The sequence below is a fragment of the Colletotrichum destructivum genome, chromosome 10 (genome assembly GCF_034447905.1).
Source record: "Colletotrichum destructivum chromosome 10, complete sequence".
NCBI classification, from domain to species: domain Eukaryota; kingdom Fungi; phylum Ascomycota; class Sordariomycetes; order Glomerellales; family Glomerellaceae; genus Colletotrichum; species Colletotrichum destructivum.
In genome coordinates, this window is record NC_085905.1 from 299,620 (window position 1) to 317,890 (window position 18,271).

General features: G+C 55.3%; 6 protein-coding genes across 6 annotated transcripts; 3 read left to right on the forward strand and 3 right to left on the reverse strand.

Moving 5' to 3' along the window:
* Nucleotides 1-228: 228 nt before the first annotated feature.
* On the forward strand, nt 229-2,445 carry CDEST_14357 (Putative purine-cytosine permease). The gene is made up of 7 exons (XM_062930513.1): nt 229-331; nt 424-490; nt 554-640; nt 696-767; nt 826-919; nt 1,046-2,024; nt 2,074-2,445. The coding sequence occupies exons 1-7, from the start codon at nt 275-277 to the stop codon at nt 2,410-2,412; spliced, it is 1,695 nt and encodes a 564-aa protein (XP_062786564.1). The 5' UTR covers nt 229-274; the 3' UTR covers nt 2,413-2,445.
* A 627-nt stretch (nt 2,446-3,072) lies between these two features.
* On the forward strand, nt 3,073-5,453 carry CDEST_14358 (uncharacterized protein; the record flags this gene model as incomplete). The annotated part of the gene is made up of 5 exons (XM_062930514.1): nt 3,073-3,226; nt 3,284-4,601; nt 4,667-4,827; nt 4,880-5,077; nt 5,176-5,453. The coding sequence occupies 5 exons, from the start codon at nt 3,073-3,075 to the stop codon at nt 5,451-5,453; spliced, it is 2,109 nt and encodes a 702-aa protein (XP_062786565.1).
* An 823-nt stretch (nt 5,454-6,276) lies between these two features.
* On the reverse strand, nt 6,277-9,117 carry CDEST_14359 (uncharacterized protein; the record flags this gene model as incomplete). Its single annotated transcript, XM_062930515.1, has 3 exons — nt 6,277-7,749; nt 7,813-8,412; nt 8,473-9,117. The coding sequence occupies 3 exons, from the start codon at nt 9,115-9,117 to the stop codon at nt 6,277-6,279; spliced, it is 2,718 nt and encodes a 905-aa protein (XP_062786566.1).
* Nucleotides 9,118-9,945: 828 nt separating this feature from the next.
* Nucleotides 9,946-10,969, reverse strand: CDEST_14360 (Putative SRR1-like domain-containing protein; the record flags this gene model as incomplete). Its single annotated transcript, XM_062930516.1, has 3 exons — nt 9,946-10,237; nt 10,288-10,525; nt 10,585-10,969. 3 exons carry the CDS (start codon nt 10,967-10,969, stop codon nt 9,946-9,948), a joined length of 915 nt encoding a protein of 304 aa, XP_062786567.1.
* A 1,845-nt stretch (nt 10,970-12,814) lies between these two features.
* CDEST_14361 (Putative copper acquisition factor BIM1-like domain-containing protein) lies at nt 12,815-14,508 on the forward strand. Its single transcript, XM_062930517.1, has 3 exons — nt 12,815-13,345; nt 13,412-13,740; nt 13,809-14,508. The coding sequence occupies exons 1-3, from the start codon at nt 13,207-13,209 to the stop codon at nt 14,037-14,039; spliced, it is 699 nt and encodes a 232-aa protein (XP_062786568.1). The 5' UTR covers nt 12,815-13,206; the 3' UTR covers nt 14,040-14,508.
* Nucleotides 14,509-14,791: 283 nt separating this feature from the next.
* On the reverse strand, nt 14,792-17,569 carry CDEST_14362 (Putative armadillo-like helical, PUL domain, PLAA family ubiquitin binding domain-containing protein). Its single transcript, XM_062930518.1, has 3 exons — nt 17,279-17,569; nt 16,130-17,219; nt 14,792-16,078 (listed from the first exon to the last, which is right to left on the reverse strand). Exons 1-3 carry the CDS (start codon nt 17,324-17,326, stop codon nt 14,910-14,912), a joined length of 2,307 nt encoding a protein of 768 aa, XP_062786569.1. The 5' UTR covers nt 17,327-17,569; the 3' UTR covers nt 14,792-14,909.
* Nucleotides 17,570-18,271: the final 702 nt, after the last annotated feature.

Below are 18,271 nucleotides of genomic sequence, written 5' to 3' on the forward strand. Positions count from 1 at the left end.
CTAAGCGAATTCAGAGATAACAAGTCTCCGCGGCGGAGGAAAGCCGCCAATGGAAATGATAAGTATCCTAGTTACTGTCCGCGTGGGATGGCGACGATGTCCGAGATAACGGCGCCAGGGGTCGAACTTATATGACACTTAAGAATGCCGCATTTATTCTTCTCGAGGCTGCAAATTTCCACAATTTGCAACAGGTCAGATACATACATTTGTTCCTTGGACAGGCGGCCTGCAACGTCCAGTATAAACCCAACAATACCATTGAAAAAAGATCATGGGGTTACAAGGCGTGCTGAAGCGAGCGGAACTCCCCTTTGTTTCCCGATGGATTGTACGTAAAACACAGACCCCCCGCGCCTCCGGCATTTCTTCTCCAGTTGTTGCGTGACGCCATTCCATCGAGTGACTGACGCATCATGGCAGAACGACGATATTCGCCCCATCGAGTCTCAGCGACGGACTTGGGGGTACTTGATGTTTCACAACTTTTGTTCGTGCTTTACTTCACGTCTTCAGCCCAATTTTTCTCTCGTGCTGACCACAACCCCCGCAGGGCTGCTGGTCAACTGCAACATCACGACCTATCTGACTGGCAGTGCCCTCATTCCCCTGGGTCTGACATGGTGGCAAGCTATTATATGTGAGGACACCATGAATCATCCGCTGCCCTTTCTTCTTTCTGACTCTCATTGCAGGTATAATCCTTGGCAACGTCATTGCAACTGCGGTTGTCATCGTCAACTCCCTCCCAGGGAGCTCTTATCACAGTAGGCTTCCAAGTTTCGGCTGCATTTCTCGGCTCCGGGGCTTCTGACATCGTTGTAGTTGGCTTTCCAGTGTTCAGTCGTGCGGTATGGGGCATGTGGGGGTCGCAGTTTGTCATTTGGAACCGCATCTTTCTATCACTAGGTACATTGCTGTCTGTCCATGCTTAGGGTTGCTGTCTATCGAGGGTAATGATGGCTAACAGATGCATATAGTCTGGTTGGCAACTCTCCTTAACCAAAACCAAACACGGGATGAAAAACTAATGGAAATTACTCAGGTACGGCTTCACAGCTTGGGTCGGAGGAGAATGCGTCTATGTCATCCTCCTTTCCTGGGACCCTAGACTCGAGTCGCATGTCCCCAACAGTATGCCTGCAGACACTGGCATGACCACGGCTCAATTCGTGTCCTACATCATTTTCAGCGTCATTTCCCTCCCGGTCATCTGGATTCGTCCGCATCGTCTCGAGAAGTTCTTCCGCTTCGCCTGCTCCGTCACCTTCGTCTTCTTCCTCGTCCTCCTCATCTGGGCCCTCGCAACCATGGGACCCTCGGGTTTTGGCGACACCATAACATCGGGTTCCGCTCTTCCCAATACGGGCGGACCGGATAGTGTGGCTTGGTTAATGGTCTATGGAATCGTGTCAACGATTGGGTCCATCGCCGCTGGCATTCTCAATCAGAGTGACTACTCTCGGTTCGCGACGCAGCCGAAGCACGCGATTGTGGGCCAGGCCATCTCGTTCCCTTTCTATGGAATCTTCAGTTCTCTGATCGGCATCCTCGTCACAGCCGCCACCCAACACCGCTTCGGGGGTGAGGCGATTTGGAACCCGCCAGCTCTGTTTGCCCAGCTTCTAGCCCAAGATGAGACGGCACGAACGAGGGCGGCTTGCTTCTTTGCGGGGCTGTGCTTGGTGATCTCACAGATCGGCGTCAACGTACCCGGTAACGCCCTCGCCGGCGGTTTTGATTTGGCTGCCACGTTCCCGAAATATCTCAATATCCGCCGAGGAGCATACATGACGGCTATTTTCAGCGTGGTTGTCAATCCATGGCGACTGGTCAACACAGCGACAACGTTTCTGACTGTGCTCTCAAGCTACAGTGTCTTCCTTGCCCCGATGACGGGCTTGATGATCTCTAGCTACCTGTTCGTCAACAAGAAAAAGATCAACGTTGATGATTTATATCGCGGTGATTCTACCAGCGTTTACTGGTTTTCTTCCGGGTTCAATTGGCGAGCCCTCGCAGCAGTAAGTTCTCACATTGTCCGAAAGCAACACGAAGACTGACAAGAAACAGTGGCTGATAGGCGTTGTTCCATGTATGCCTGGTTTCATCGCTGCGGTTGACATGTCGGTGACTGTGAGTGAGGGCGCAACTGAACTGTATTACATGTCATACTTATATGGCCTTTTGTCGAGTGGTCTGGTGTATGCTCTGCTGCACAAAGTCTTCCCCGCGAGGGCTTTGGATGCTTTTGTCAGAGACGCGCCCTCTCCGCGAGAGCTCCAGGAGATGCAGAAGGGGAAATGGGATGTCACGCTAGCTGAGACTCCTGACATTCTTGAGGTGCTGCCTGGGAAAGGAGGAAAGGCTCATAATACTGCAGATGTCTCGCCTCCCAAGGCAGATGTGTGATGCTTCTTTACAAACATGAAGAACAATTCCTTTGATCCATAATAATTACTCATTGTCATTTCTGTTGACTGTGCCGAGTCAAGTGCCGTATTATAGGGTCATTTATATGTGATGATTCCTCCGAAGTAAAGGCAATGGAAGAAGGCCTCCATAGTGGAGTGCTACTTGTTTACTCCCCTTTGTAAAAGACAACTGCCACGGTGTGATATAAAGCGTTAATTGCTGCCCGCAATAGACGGCGTCGTTTTTGCGACAACAACAAACTGCCTTCATCATATCACGAGTTCATGTTTGACTCGCCGCGTAGTCATATTGGCCCGGCATCTATATCTAGGCTTGCCATATGAAACTCGGCAAAATTGTTAAGACTTCGCTCTCTGGGAACAGGGTATGGATGAGAAGAGATGGGAAAGGGGGTCACTGAGCCGAGTAGGCACAAGCACACCTGCTGCCAAGTGGTGCCCCCCGCTCTAGCGTTGCACTGCCATGGGCGGGGGTGGTCTCTGTGCTGTGAGAGCCACTAACGGAAATGACATTGCCATGTCATCGGTCAACTCATCGGCCAACTTAGCTCTCGCCTCCACAACATATGAACTCGGCGAACAACATGACTGGTCGACCTATCGCTCTCGGGAAACAACTGCACACCGACGCGCCATCATGCCCCGCGAAGCTAGTCGCGTTTCTCAACGACGTAAATTCAAGGTCCAGAGCGAGTTTGGCAACGCCAGAGGCTGGAGAAGCAGGAAGAACAGGCCCTGCGACGTGTGCCGGAAGAGGAAGACGGCGTGCGTAATCACCAGTACTCCACCATGTAAGTTCCTTTGACGGTACGTTCTGGGCGTACATATCACAAATTGACACGAGTCAGGTCTGTTCTGCAAAGGAAGGGGTCTTGAATGCAAGTCGTCGACCGGGGCCGCAGCAGCATCTGCATCTGTGCCCACAGCATCCATCGCGGCCTCCTTGAGTGGTTTGGCCGATGAGAGGGCCATTGGTTTGGTTTCAGGATTGATTCCCCCTGAAGGCGGCCCGGAGAATCCAGTTAATTTAGGAGTGGAAGAGGTCCACGATATTGTCGGTACACCAGATGAATCCGACAGGCCGGTGACAGGAAGCGTGGCCTTCACCGGCCATACGCCGTCCTCACCCTACACTGCAAACCATGTCCAAGGGCGATACGGCCAGGATGCATCCGACCCATCCGCAGCCTTTCGGCCAGATGACATCGAGATCTGGTCTTTGGAAGACAAAGAGAACAGAACAGCACACAGTATGGGCCCAGCAGCCGAACAAGATACCCATCTCCTCGCGTCGTTTCGATCAGACATCCTTAGCGGACCGACTGATATAGACGCCGAATTCGTTCAAGTCTACGAGGGCAGCCAATACCCCTGGGATCCTCCAGTACACTTTTGCATTCTTCAAGACGAGTTCGCAGCACACGACGATGAGGTCAAAGCAGCGGCCTCCCGTGCTATCGAGGACCTCGTAGTGCCACATGGGCCTCTTCTTGTCAAGCTGTACTTCCGACATGTCCACCCAGTCTTTCCCATCTTGTCCAAAGCTCCTTTTCTTACACAGTACTCTGGCGACAAGACCAAGCTCCCAGCTTCTCTTCGCGGAGCAGTGTATGCCCTCGCCTCCGTGTTTTGGGAGAGTGAGCCTTCCTCGCATGGGCCATTTTCTTTTCAACAGCATGAGCTCGCAGATCTCGCGGCAGACTCTTTGCAGCGAGAGCTCGACTCTCCCAACCTCGCGAAGCTGCAAGCGTCTCTACTACTCCTTCATATGATGCCCAACAGAGTAGACAGCATTGCACACCCCAAGACTTGGACATCCACGGCGCAGGCCGTTGCCAGCGCCCAGATGATCGGTCTGCATCAAGACGCGGAGAAGTGGAATATTCCCAAATGTGAGAAGCGGCTGCGGAGGAAGCTATGGTGGGCGACATATGTCACGGATGTGTGGTCTGCTATATGCCATGGGAACCCGCCCCATATCTACCCTGCCTCGTTCAACACTTCGAATATCACAATGGAAGATCTGCGAAATGACGAAACCGTTCCCGAAGAATTGCGGCATTTCGTAGACCCTAGCTGCGTAGGAATCGACCTGGCCACCGGGGCGCGGTTCCTTGAGCTTGTAAAGCTTAGCCAGGCTCTGCATGAGTTGATCGACTGCAGTTTGTAAGTTACATATGCGTCGTCAAACCATTTTGGTGTGGGAAAGTATTAACCCCTTAGCTATGTAGCCAGGTTCCCCGGCTGCTACCTCCACAGTCACGCAATGGAGAAACGGAACGTCGTCGGCGCCAACTCGCACTGCAAGACGAACTCCATGGCTGGCAGATGCTGCTGCCCCAATGTCTTGCAATTTCTTCACCGGGCAAGACCTCGGGGTCTTCTAATAATGGCAAGTGGTCTAAGCTCCTATGGAAAGCTGTCTAGTAATTAACGAAAAGCAGCGCCCCTTCATCTGGCCTACTATGCCTACCTAGCCCTCCTTTATCGAGCACTAATGAGTCCCGCAACCAAAATCGCAAAGTCAACATCATCTTCTAGCCTTTGCCAGTGGTTCAGCACGGCTTTGGTCAAGTTTGAGAGTTTCACAAAGTTCATGAATATCATCTCACTCGAAGACTTGAAGGGCTTCTGGGGGCGCCGTTAGTCCCCCCTCCCTCCACCCCAAACTGCCTCGAATCACTCTGGTTATTGCCCTAGCCATGACGTAGGTACAGACTAACAGTCTAATTCTTCTTAGATGCGCGATCTCAGCTCGTACTTTGCGGCAACTTTCTCATCTATCTTTTCCTCCTCGCCTCGGAGGCAGCTGATGTAACCTGCGCATTCCGCCTAATCGAAGGCTTCCACGAGTCGCTCCAGAGGCTGAAATCCCAATCCGAACCAACTTATGAGCTGCTGATTCTTCCTGTTTCACTACGCATAGAGTCCTTCTTTACACAAGCAGCAGACCGACTACGGGGCCCTTCGCTGCCGCGCGATGCGGTCACACCGAGTATCTCACATGGTGTTCGATGACGTTATCTGGGAAGTTTTGATTCCAAGTTGTGCACATTACCCAACATGATACTATCATACAGTCAAGACAAGTCATTCTATTCCCATGCTTGTTAATGCGTCCCAGTGAAGCTTTGATGATGTAACCAAAACGATGTGATTGCATCTAGTTTTTCTGCTCCATGCCCTCCCGAGGAATATCAAATCTGCTTCTTAATCTCCATCCACAGCACCAGTTTCTTCAAGTCCTCCGTCATCTGAAGCTTCTACTACACCAAGCCAGTCATCCTCAAGCTGCTCCGTTAGAGCTTGAATGCTGTCACGCTTGCTACGGTCCGACCGACGCGCAATAGCTAACAGAGCAGCAACGAACGCCTCTTGGGTGTAGGCGAAGCTGAACTTATCAGTGATCTTAGTGATGGCCTTACACAGCTTGTTAGGGAAGTCAATCTTTTTACTGGACTTAAGCTTCTTCTACTAAAACTAGCGGTATGAAATGCACTATTCAAGGTTTAGGTTAGGGAAGAAGTACTTTTAATTAAAATAGCATAGGCGTTCCTAGTGCGTATTGGCTAGTTACTTCTGTACTAGGCCTGTGGATTTCATTGCCCGCGATGAATTAGATATTGGCAGTCCAGTTACGGTCGTGATGGGGACGGCCATATGGCGTATTGGCGTGGCGTTAAGAGAAGTCGGGTCTGAATGAATGAAAGAATATAACTACCTCGTTTTCAAGACGAAAACACGATGAATAGAGGGCTGAGAACAAACTCAAAGTCGATGTGTGCAGCTTGTAAGTCCATCCATACTGCCAAACGCCGACAACACCCAAACCCTTTTCAGCTCACCAAGACTGCTCGTCTTCCGGCAGCGGCTGCAAAAGACCCCTCTCCACAAAGATCTGCCGTTCATGCCGCCACTTCCTCACGGCATCCTCGTGCTTGTCGATAACCCACCCCAAACCAAATCTCTCGGGATCTCGGCACATCTCACACGTTCCCCCCAGCGGACCTCGCCTGTCGTGCTCCGAAGGGTGCTCCACCGCATCGAAGTATTGGTCGCCGTCGTCGTCCTCGAACCAAATATCGCCGTCGTCGTCCATCTCGGCTCTGTAGCCGGCGAGCTGTAGGGCGCAGCAGAGTGCTTTGACCAGGGGGAAGCGCGACAAGTGTCGACGTCCTTCTTTCGTGGAGATGACCTGTGAGAAAATAGACGAGTCCCTCCGAATCTCTGTCTCTGCCTGTTTCCTGTTCGTTGCGGGTTTGTGTGGCTGTCGGCTCTCTGAAACTTGCCCTGGTTGTGGAATTTTGCACTTTTCGGTTCGGTAAGCTTTGTCGGTTGAGTTCCCGGGAGAAACATCCGGATCATTCACGGGCTGAGCATCTGCGGATTTGCCATCCATAGATCCGCTCCTCATGCGGCGTTTCCATATAGTCCCGTCATCCAACCAGTGTATTGACACCCTCGGATTTCTCAGGTCCTCGCAAAGCTCCACCTCAGCAATTGGCCACGGGGGCGGCCAGATTATAACATTTCCGTCAGCATAATAGCTCCACATTCTCGCGTGCTGGTCTATTGTGTAGTTGGGATTCTCTTGGCCAAATGCATCCCATCCTGCGGCGTCCCAATATGATACGTCATGAAGTAAAATGTGCCGCAGCCTTGTCACTGTTGAAGAGAACTCCCAACGCCTTTCTCTGATGGCATTAGGACCCCAGGAGCCACGCCAAGCTTCGATTCCCGGCAAGAATTGTTGCGTTGCCGAAGTCACAGCCCAGTCGTTGAGTAGAGCCCAATGTGTAAGAGATTCGTCCCGTCCGAAGTCGAGTCCTGTCCAAACGAGGCTAGTGCTACTTTTCTTCAGGACGACGGCAACATTGATATCGATCCCCGGCCTAAACTTAATCCGCCATGGTGTCTTGCCCAGCTTGAGAACTTCAGCAGCATAAATGATGTCTGGTACACTACCAATTACGATGGCACCACAAAGTGCATCTGTATCACCCCACTCAGCTGCCGGGGCCCAGTCGGTACATCCGCTGGTGTGAAGAAGGCTGATTTGCTGGTGGAACTCTCGTTGCGAGCCTGAATAGATAAATCGGGTGGGGTTGAAGTCTGGATCAAGCATTTCGAAGCTCATGTTCTGCTGCAACATGAACCTCACAATATCCGTGTAACCCTCACGCAAGGCCCAAACCATGGTAGAGGACCAGTGAGTAGTGCAGCCCTGATGCATGAGGTACTGTATCAACTTGAATCTCGCCTTTGTACGAGTGGGCCGTCGACCAAGAATGATATCCGTGCCGGTCATGATGTGCTGATGGCTGTTAGCATCTATCCTCAGAATAATAAAAAAATCAAAAAGATTGTTTGGACTCACCTCTAGGAGTCCGGCGTTGGTCTCATCATCCACGTCATTGATACTTGCCTGGCCTTGTTCAAGCATCGTCTTGACGCCATCAAAGTCCAGTTCCCTACAACAATTGAAAATACGGGAATCGAAGGGCCGCACGTTCAGCACATCGATCCTAGAACCAACGAAAGCAAAGCTTGACCACGCCCGGGTGAACTGCCGAACACCCAGTTCGAATCGTAAAACCCTCTCGTTGAACAGGAAGAAACGCACTCTTAACGAAGCGCGAACCTCCCGGAAAGACGCCGTAGTCTTGACAGCAACCTGTCCGCAGTACCTAGGTACTCGCGTCACGGCTTCTGGCTTCTCTTCATCTGAGCTATCCAACTCCCACCGCGCATACTGGATGGTGCGGTTCGTTCCGAAATCATGGAATTCAGTGACCGTGTCAACAAATTCATGGCCTGACTTGAGCTCTCTGCTGGTCTTTTTGGTTGCTACTTGTGGAGGAGGAGGGCCGGTCGGTCGGTTGATTTGGGCACTAACGTCCGGGGTTGAGGACGGAATTTCTGGGACGTATGTGGTCGGCGGTGGTTCAGTGGCGGCGCCTTGACAGCGCACGATCTCCTACAGCATGTCAATCAATTGTGGACATATAATAGGCAGTGTGTGTCTGAGTTTCCGTACTGTCCGTATTTCTCTCCAGTACACAGATTGCTGAGCACTAGCAGCCTGTATCGAAGACTGGATCTCCTTTGTATGCTCCAACAAAGCCGGTAGCAGAGCCGCGTTGGAGACTCGCAAGGCCGCAAGAGACGTGTGCTGAATGGTTGCAAGACGTCTGAGAGCAGTCAGCAAGACAGCCACAGCCCCGTGGGATTGTTGGCTGGTGACTGACATGGGGATAATTTCTAAAAACTGGTCAAGAGTCTGATGCACGTCGGCCAGATCTTTCATGATCCCTGCCGTCCTCCTCTTGTCGACGAAAGCCCACTGCAGCTTCTTGCCTCTCCCTTGACCCCCAGCACCGGTGGCCAAGCTCTCGATGTCCAGCAGGGCCTGGTGGTGCGTTTCCAGCTGTTCAAGTAGGATCTCCCTGTGGATCTCAGGGAACACGTCGTCCAACTCCAGATCCGAGAGATCGTGGCCAATCTTCTGTACCTGTCCGATGCGGAACTCAAGTTGATTGACCTTATGAGCCAGCTCGGTGATCTCCCTGGGCGCGCCACGGTACGAGCGGATGATTCGCACCGTCGTCTGGCCGCATTTGATGCAGAGCTCGGAGAGCTGTGCGATGGCAGCGGTCGCACCGAGTACCTCGAACCCTGACATTGCGGACGATGCAGCCCCACGCGGAATGGCCGTTGGCAGCACAAGACTTCAACAAGAATATCACAAAGAGTTCCCAGGGAAGAAGATTCTGTGTGCAAGGAGGAACGGGCTCAGCCAGTCTTTATCTCATTTTCTCAACGTTGCGGTGGCGGGGCTGACAGACCCTCAGCCAAGCGTAGAAGCCTTAGTGTCCATCAATCATTATAGGGGGGGGACAGGGGACGTTCTGAATGGCTGGCCTGCTCAGCGAAGACGCTGCTTGTCCACGTTGTCGTACATGGCGGTGGCTCGGGTTCAGGTTGCATATGCACGTACTGCTGGCTGTTGGCTGTGGCCTGCAGGCTTTCCAAAAGGCAGACGGCGGTTGTGTCTGGCCAGAAATGCATTACTGGAAGAAGATAAAGAAGAGGCCTCAATCGAGGATTGTTATCAATTTGGTGCGGAAACGCTTTGTTGTTCGAGGGTATCTAGTCATCATTACCGAACGCTTTCCCTTCTTTCAGGTACTTTCAATGCCGGCCACAGTCCCGAGGTTCTGAGTCAATCGTGATGGCTTCAGCCAAGGGAGGCATATTTCGAAGGACGCATGCGGCAGAGTTGAGATCCCAGAGCAAGCGTGTTTCCAACCATGCTCGCCGCAGTCGCCTCAGGGCCTGTGTGTCCCGTAATTCCTTCCAAGACTACGCGGCATGACTGGACGCGCTTTCGCAAGCGATCGCCTGGTAAATGACATCTCGATTGAGTGAATTTTTTCTTTTGGCTCAAGTCGGTCGATTTTGGGCTTCTTGGCGATTCTTTTGAATCCGGCGGCGACATGACCGTTGGATTTCAACTCGGCTGGGCGCCTGTTTCAACTTTCGCCTCCGCTGCGGCCTTTTCCTCTGTCACTTGCTCCAAAACCTCTACTGAGGACTTTTCTGCCAGGCTATCTGGAGCCACTGTTGAAGCTTCATCCACCAACTGGTCCTCCAAAGGAGCCGAGGGCTCAGGCTTCGGCCGCCAATACAGACACGTGCTCGAGAACGTAGTGAACGTGCCGTCCTGGGGAAAGGGGAAATGGCTATGGGATGCGTGCATATCACTCATGCACTTGAAATCGCCCTCTTTCATCGTAGCGAACCTTGACTGTTGTCAGCATCCCTTCCAGCCACCAGCGGAAAGACGACATACTCATCCCAAACGTCCCAGCCCGTGCCAACAAACATGGCAGGCGACGCCTTCTCAAGCGTCGCCTCGTATATAGGCCGGTACATGTGCACAGCAAACACCAGGGTATCTTCATCAACGGCCTCGAAAGCGGCAGGCGACTCGACGACCTGGTGTCCCAGATTCGTGAGGAACTCGGTGTCGTTGGGCGTGAAGCGGGGCTCTTGGAACGAACACGGGATGGTCTCCTTGTACAACTCGGCTAGGGTTCGAGTGAGCTGAAGCCACGAGGCGACTGCGAATTGCGACGACTGGACATACACAAGACCTCCACGACGGTCAGGAACCCGTCGAGCTGGACGTAGGTCCGCCTCTTGGCGTCCCAGCCGCCGTCCTCCGGGTCGAAGGTGCCGACGCCGAGGCACACGGCCTTCCGGACCGTCCGATGCTTCGCAGAATTCGTCTCGACCAGCTCCCTCAGCTTCGTGTGGCAGGCGGTGTCGCGCCAGCGGGTCTTGAAGGAGTCGTACTCGGCCGTGATGTCGGCGACAGACTTGTGGATGCGGGGTTCATCGGATTTGGAGGATGCGCCGGGGAGCTTAGGCGACGGTCGGGGGGCGTTTCGCCGGAACCGGGACTTGGACTTGACGTGGGTCCATTCCTCCTGCTTGGGCTTCTCGGTGTCGGGCAGGTCGGCCGCGGCCATGGCGGGCATGTACGTGTGTTTTTGGAGGGGTAGGTGTAGGTGGTGGGATGATGGTTTGGTGGGATGAACTTTTGGGCCGGCAGAATCCTGCCACCGCCTGCCTCGTGGGGCACCACGGAGCTGAACAGAACTGGAAGGCGGTGGGAAACTTCCCAGTTGATAAGTTACATAAGCACAGAAGTACCCTCGTACCGACGGTCGCACGCCCAAAGTCTTGGTTGTCGCTCTCATTCTCCCGTCTCGCCGACATGGACAAGTGCTATCATCTCACCAGTCTCACCAGCATAACCCGGATTCTTCTGTCTGAATTAAGGTCCTTGGATTCGAATTCGAAAAATACCCTGCCATACCGATCATCCAGCTGCCTATTTGACAAAAAGCGCAGGACCGGGCACAGCCGTGACAACAAGCTGTCGGTCTTCAACGCAGGACCCAATTCTTCAGTCTCTAGGGCCCTGAACATGGACAAAGAACCATTCAATTGGGACGCCAACGATCCGACCGTAACGTCTCTCTCGGGTGGTAAAGACACGAACGCGTACCCAATGTGTCTCTGCGGCTGACGGTCTGACCATGGTCAGGACCCGACCTTCGATCGGCGTCTTCCGGAAAAGCCTGCTTCTGCTTCGCTGGGCGTGTCCGAGTGGACGTTACGGCGCCCGTCAGCTTACCACCCTTCGGCATTCACCATGAATCCTGCTCAAGTCTCTCTGCCGGCTCCTGTGCTCCTTCACGTTGCAAGCGCTCCTTCAAAGAGACAACGGCCGACGCGTCCATGCCATTGCGCTCTCTCCGTGATGAAATGGAATCATTATCACGCGAGGACATCGCACGACGAGAGGGCCTCCAGTGAGGTCGAATTCGACGTCGAACATGAAGACCAGCAACGGCCGCATGGGCTCCGCCCCGAAAGACCCCCTAGTTGGGGGGAAGGGCCGGCCTTGATCTCGCCTCCATTTCCTCGGACGACAAGACAGCCAAGAAGATGCAAAAGCCATCTCACACCTTTGCAGGGCCTAGCTCCCCTGCACACCGTTGGATTGTCACTCACGGTCTCCGTCTCCCGTCCAAGTGTGGTGGCAGCGGTGGCAGGTTGCACGTAGCATCCTGTAGCGCATGTGCACAAGGCCCGGCGCTTACACGCCGTCGCATCCCTGCTCGTCGCCTCCACCCTCCCGCCACTCACCGTCGAGATGCCCTCTGCCACCGAGGTGATGCGGCCTCCCATTGGGCACCGGGCCTCCCCGCGCGAAGACCACGAACCCCTGCTGCTTCCATCCCGCAGCGCCTCGCCTGGCGCTCACGCCCGTCATTGGTGCGCCGTCCCATGTGCTGCGTGCAGAGAGCAGCAGCAGCAGCAGCAGCAGCAGCAGCAAGCAGCAGCAGGGGAGCGGGAAGAGCAAATCACCCATCAAGCCCTGCAGGCTGGCTGGAGAGTGCAGACCGAACGGGTCGGTTTGTTTGCCCTATGGACTAAGGACAGTGGTCCACCCCTGGGAAGATGGGGGCACAGTCGGGGGAGAGGGCGCCTGGCGTTGAACAGCCGGAATCCCATCGGCCCTCTGGCGTGCCATCCGTGTTCGCCCTATCCTCTGTTCACCCACACCACTTACACCCACCCCGGCTCAACCTCCAAGGTCCGAAAGGAGGAAACCTCGATCCTCTGCCGACCATTGGACAGCTGCAAGTGCCAGTGCGAGATGCAGTGGGAGCGCTCGCATGGTCCCCGGCGGCTGGATCGTTCGGCCGGCCACCTTCTGCGCGGCCACCACGAGCGTCTTTTCCCCCCTCTTCCTCTGGTCAGCCAAATAGCACCCCGTCTGCCGTCCCGTCTGCGTCGGCCCTTTCCTCCTTCTCTTTTCCCTCTTGACGAGTTATTACAAAGCATTGTTCTTTGGCGATTTAGTTTATATCTTTCAGAACAAGAACTACGTTGAACCCCTTTCTCATCGAGATAGTTGTAAAGCACACAACCAAACCCGAGACAACCATCGAAAGACTGCCGGACATATCCCGAGATACGCACAGGACCAACCCCATCGACGTTCAAATCAGCAAGCGGGGCCAGAGTTGGACGTACGGACTGTGGCACGAAGAGCAGCTCGAAGCACGGGTTTTCAACTGAGAGGGAGATTGGGGAAGAAGAGGTCCTGAACCTTTCGCCGGACGGGAACACATTGTCGACTTTCGACACAGACCTCACCTATACACAGACACAAACTCACATCACCGCCAAGATGCTCTTCTCAACACTATCAGCCCTCGTTCTCGCGGCGACGGCATCCGCCCACATCGTCATCTCCTACCCGGGCTGGCGCGGCAACAACCTCATCACCAACGAGACCTACCCCTACGGCATGCAATGGACATACCCATGTACGTCTTCCCTTTCCCCCTCCTGCGCCCCTCGCCCGTTCATTCCCACTAACATAAACCCCCCAGGCGGCGGCCACAGCGTCACGAAGAACCGCACCTACTGGCCCACGACCGGCGGCGCCATCGCCTTCCAGCCCGGCTGGTTCCAGGGCCACGCGCAGGCCTTCATGTACGCCAACATGGGCTTCGGCACCGACGGCCCGGACGGCGGGCCCGCCAACATGTCTCACCCCATGGTCCCCGTCTTCCAGATCCTCGGCCCCAGCAAGAACCCCTACCCGGGCACCGTCTGCCTGCCCCAGGTGCCGCTGCCGGTGAACACCACCGTCAAGGCCGGCGACCACGCCACCATCCAGATCGTCGAGCTCGCCATGCACGGCGCCGCGCTGTTCTCGGTATGTTCCAACTCCCGTATCCCGGACGGTTCCGTTGTGGTACGAGCGTGACTAACAACCCTTCGCAGTGCGTCGACATCGAGTTCGCCGAGCCCGGCGACCCCAAGATCGCAAAGGTCAACGAGACTAACTGCTTCAACTCGACCGACATTGGCTTCGCGGACGTCTTCACCATCACGACAAGAGAGTCGGGCCAGGGCTACGTCGCGGCGACGTCTGGCGCCGCGGGGCTGCGATCCGCGCTGGGGACGGCCGGCTGGGTCCCGCTCGTCGTCGGGGCGCTCTGGGCGGCGCTGTAGTCGCCTTCCCACCCCCGTTTTACTCTCTCCCACGACAGGGCGAGATCGGGTTAAGGGTGTCTTATTGAACGAAGCGACGTTGGGAGGTGATTTGTGGGCGGATTGAAATTATACTATACTATACCTCTTGGGGATGACATATCTTGTACATCTCGGGCATAAAAGATGGCGTTTTTTTCTGTTGTTTGATTCCTGTACTGGAGGGGGGCGGGAGCAAACTTCTTCTTGAGACGAGCGTTCGCAGCTGACGTCGAAGTCGTCGCATTATTTCCCTCTTATTTTATTCTTTACAATTTTATCAAACATGTCCTCGACCCGGATCTTCTATCCGGGTCCGAGAGGGAAAGGGAGGGGGAGTCCTTTTGTATCCCCTCTCTCAATGATGGGTTCAAGGACCCAGCGACGGTACTCGCTCATCGCGAGTCGAATCCAATCTACATTCAAAGTTCAAAATCTAGGGAAGTCAACCATTCATGTGTCGATGCGTTCAAGAGTCGCCGGACGGTTCCGTGTATGAAGCACGTTTTTCGCCACAACCCAAACCACGACTTCAACACACGAATTATGACGGCCCGGATGGCCCCGAGAGGTATATAACCCCCAACTCAGCACAGGCACGAAAGACGAGATGACATGAATATCAGATTCTTGATTACGCCTCGAGGTCTAAACTGGCTACCCATCGGCGCCCAGTCAAAAAAAAAAGCTGCTCCGCGGACGACTTGCGGGCCCTCTGAAACGGCCGCCCGCCCACCGTTGCGCCGCAGCTTCAGCAAGCGCCGATGTCTGTGACCGCCATACGGCCGTCGACTTTCCGAGAGTTCCCATAACTCATGCCTCATTACCATGCATTCCCATCGGTCCGTCTCGTCACAGCAACTGGAGAGCCTCCTGGCCCACGTGCTTGACACGCGCTTCCGACACCTTGTCGATGGCTGTCTTGATCCAGCCCTCGCCTCCCAGAGACTTGACCTCGGCCTTGTTGCTCGAGACATACGTCCCCAGTGCGACAAGCGCTCGGTAGACGACTTCGGGGTCGGACTGCGCCGACAGGATCTTGCCGAGAGCCGCAATGAAGCGCTTTGACTCGGGCGCCGTCCTCTCCTTGGTGGCGAGCACGGCGTAGTTGATGAGTGTGGTGGTGGCAGCAATGAGGACGTTGCGGTTGAATTGCCCGATCGGCGCGCCGCCGGCTATGCCGAGCACGCGCTCGAGAACCGTCGCGGCGAGACCGGCCTCCTTGGCCGCCAGCGCTCGGCCCTTGGGCGAGCTGAAGATGTTGGCGAATGTTCGCAGACCCATCATGGCCGAGTTCTCGTTCGGTTCGGCACCGTCGGTGGCTTCCAGAGCGCTGATGGAGGCAATCTTAAGGAACGAGGCCCCGGGGGCGGCCAGCTCGGCAGCGAGTGGTGCCGGGGCGACGCATCGCAGAAGATCGAGGCCGGCCAGCCGCTCGGAATACGGCCAGTGCGAGACAATCTTAACCGCGAGGTCGATACCTTCTTGGCTGACGGGCTTGGACGACTCGATGGCCTCCTTGACAGCCTTGAGGGTATTTTGCTCAGCAGGGTTGAGAGCCGTGTCCTTGCGGCCCGCCGAGATCATGTTCGCATTGATGGTGAGGATCTTATTGATCATGGCATCGTACTTGCCCGCCGTGATGAAGAGGTACTCGGTATGGGGCAGCAGCCTCGGAGCCGCTGACTCGGACTCGCCGGGGCGGTATCTCGACTCGGTGCCGTAGGGGTCGGTCCCCCCCGCCGGCGCAGACTGGCCGAGAGTTGCACCTTGGGTGTTTTGCGTGATGAAGCTGGCGACATTGTCCAGGTAGCTCAGCGGGAGCTCGTTGTCGTTGAGGAACTTAGTCGCAGCATCGTAGGGGTTTTGCGAAAGGTTGTAGGGCAGCTTGAGAGGCGGCTTGCCGTCTTCGATGTCGACATCAAAGACAAAGTCATACGACTTGCCGTTGTATTCCGTCTTCTTACCGCTGCTGCCGGCCGAGTCGACAACCGTGCCAATGTTGACCCACTGCTGCTGGCCTGCACAAAGTTAGCAACAGATGGTAGGAATGTGTTAAGACGGAAACATACTCTGAGACCATTGATGGGCAGTGATCAAGCCGTTGCCCTCGTTGATCATCTGCACCTGGCCCTCCTTGGTGCCCGATCGGGACTGGAGGAACTCGGGGCCGGGCAGCTTCTCCTTGTTGATGTCGGGTAATTGTTGCTGAGGGATGGCCGAGGCCTTGACGGACTCCTCGAAGGCGGAGACGGCCTCGGCAGCGGCTGTCCGCTCGGTGCTACGTGTAAAGACACGAGCGATGCCGTCGCTGGCTCCCGTCACGATGTCTCCCGTCTCCTGGTTCGCCGCCACCGTCCACACCGAGATGGCGGGATGTGTGATGGTCTGGACGCACTCGTTTCCCTTCCATATCCGCACAGTGCGGTCCTCCCCAGAGCTGACCAGTTCACCCGAAGGCAAGGTCGCCAATGCGTAGATGAAGTTCTCGTGACCGATGAGCTCACCAACCTGTTGACCGTTGAGCTTCCACAGGCGAATGATGCCATCGTTGCTAGCGCTGGCGATATCGGCTCCGCTCGGATGACCCTTGGGGAGCTTGGCGAGGGCGCGGACGACCTCGGAGGTGGAAATGGTAGACCGGGGTTCGGCATCGCCGGCAATGGCGGAGCGCAGATTGTATATGCGGATATTTGTGTCGGCGCAGCCCGTGAGAACCGTTTCCTCGTCGTAGGCGAGCACCGCCCACACGCTCTTATCGTGACCACCGAGGCGAACCTCGGGCTCCCAGGTGGCGGTGTTCCATACAATGGCCTGAGCATCCCAACCACCCGACACGACGTAGGATCCCTTGGGCGACGCATCGAGGGAGCAGACGTTCTGGGAGTGGCCGACCAACAGGCGCTCGGCATTGTCGGTCGGAGCAGCTTGGGGTTGCTTGATTTCGACGATGGTGTCCTTGCCACCCGATGCAATCAGGCCATCGGGGTAGGCTTTGGAAGGCGGGAGGTATGTGACGGAGTTGACGAATTCCGAGGTTTGACTCGCGACGGAGGCTTCGAAAGCGGGAGGGGAATCGGATATTTGGCGCCAAACCCGAACGCTGCCGTCTCGCGAGGCGGACAGGACTGTCTGGGGGTTCGGGAAGCTGACGGCCTTGACCTGTGGGTTGGATAAACACGTTAGCTGTGAAGGCGAGCGATGAAGCGTCGTGTACTTACGTCTGAGTCGTGGCCACTCAGCTGGGCGGAGAGCTTGAAGTCTGCCATGGCGGCTGGGGCGGTATAGAGGGGAGGAGGGGTTGTCGCGAGAGAGAGGGAGAGAGAGAGAGGGGGGACGAAAAAAAAACAACAAAGGACGAGATGCAAGGTAGCAACACACGCACACACCCCGGGTTGATGATTTGCGAGGGGATGTTTGGTGTTGTTTGGGTTTATAGTGTTGTTCAGGGTGTGGTGGTGTTGGTGCTGGTCTTGGAGCTGTTGCTAATGCTGCTGTCCAGCGGGAATAGGTAACTGGACGATGACGATGCGAGCGGGAACACTGAAGCCCCACTGCGCCACAAGGGGCGGGGGACAGCCAGCATCGTGGTGGTAGCAGTACCAGTACCAGTACCAGTAGCAGCGGCAGCAGCAGCGGGGGCGGCGTCGCACCTCAAGTTTTGGAGGCAGGTGGTGGTCCCCGGGGCAATCAGCTGCATCCCTGCCAATGCCAACGATGAGGTACCCACACCGGTACCTTTCAGCTTCTTTTGGGTTCCCTGGGCACACCAGCCACAGGACAGGCCAGATGCTGACAAAGGGCAGGGCGGGTGGATGCATTGCTTAGCTAACTGGCCACTTAGGTAAGTTCTCCTTACCTCACTTACTAGTACCTCAGCCATCTGTCAAGCCACATTTAGTCTACTCCACTTACCCAAGGTAGCTCAGGAACCCGATTCCAGCACCAGCAGCGCGGGGTCATTTCTGATTACTCGTGGCAGGACCAGTTTCAGGGGTCTCTTCACTCCTCCTCCTCTCCTTCTTCCAGCGCCCAAACGACGCTAAGGAGCAATCCAGACAAGTCTAATCCTCTTTAGGCAGCAGGTTACCCCACTACCAGTGCTGTGACTGGCCAACAAGCTGCATTGGCCCTGCTCCGACCCGGGAAATATTCCCCACTTCTTTTATTTCCTCAGCGCGCCTTTCTCGTTGCTTTCGCATCCATTTCCTCTC

Coding starts and splice junctions, on each gene's coding strand:
- CDEST_14357 (XM_062930513.1), top strand. CDS start 275: ATGGGGTTACAAGGCGTGCTGAAGCGAGCGGAACTCCCCTTTGTTTCC. Junction 768..825: donor CCCAGGGAGCTCTTATCACA/GTAGGCTTCCAA, acceptor ACATCGTTGTAG/TTGGCTTTCCAGTGTTCAGT. Junction 2,025..2,073: donor ATTGGCGAGCCCTCGCAGCA/GTAAGTTCTCAC, acceptor GACAAGAAACAG/TGGCTGATAGGCGTTGTTCC.
- CDEST_14361 (XM_062930517.1), top strand. CDS start 13,207: ATGCTCTTCTCAACACTATCAGCCCTCGTTCTCGCGGCGACGGCATCC. Junction 13,346..13,411: donor CATGCAATGGACATACCCAT/GTACGTCTTCCC, acceptor TAAACCCCCCAG/GCGGCGGCCACAGCGTCACG. Junction 13,741..13,808: donor ACGGCGCCGCGCTGTTCTCG/GTATGTTCCAAC, acceptor AACCCTTCGCAG/TGCGTCGACATCGAGTTCGC.
- CDEST_14362 (XM_062930518.1), bottom strand. CDS start 17,326: ATGGCAGACTTCAAGCTCTCCGCCCAGCTGAGTGGCCACGACTCAGAC. Junction 17,220..17,278: donor TGAGTGGCCACGACTCAGAC/GTAAGTACACGA, acceptor TCCAACCCACAG/GTCAAGGCCGTCAGCTTCCC. Junction 16,079..16,129: donor TGCCCATCAATGGTCTCAGA/GTATGTTTCCGT, acceptor AACTTTGTGCAG/GCCAGCAGCAGTGGGTCAAC.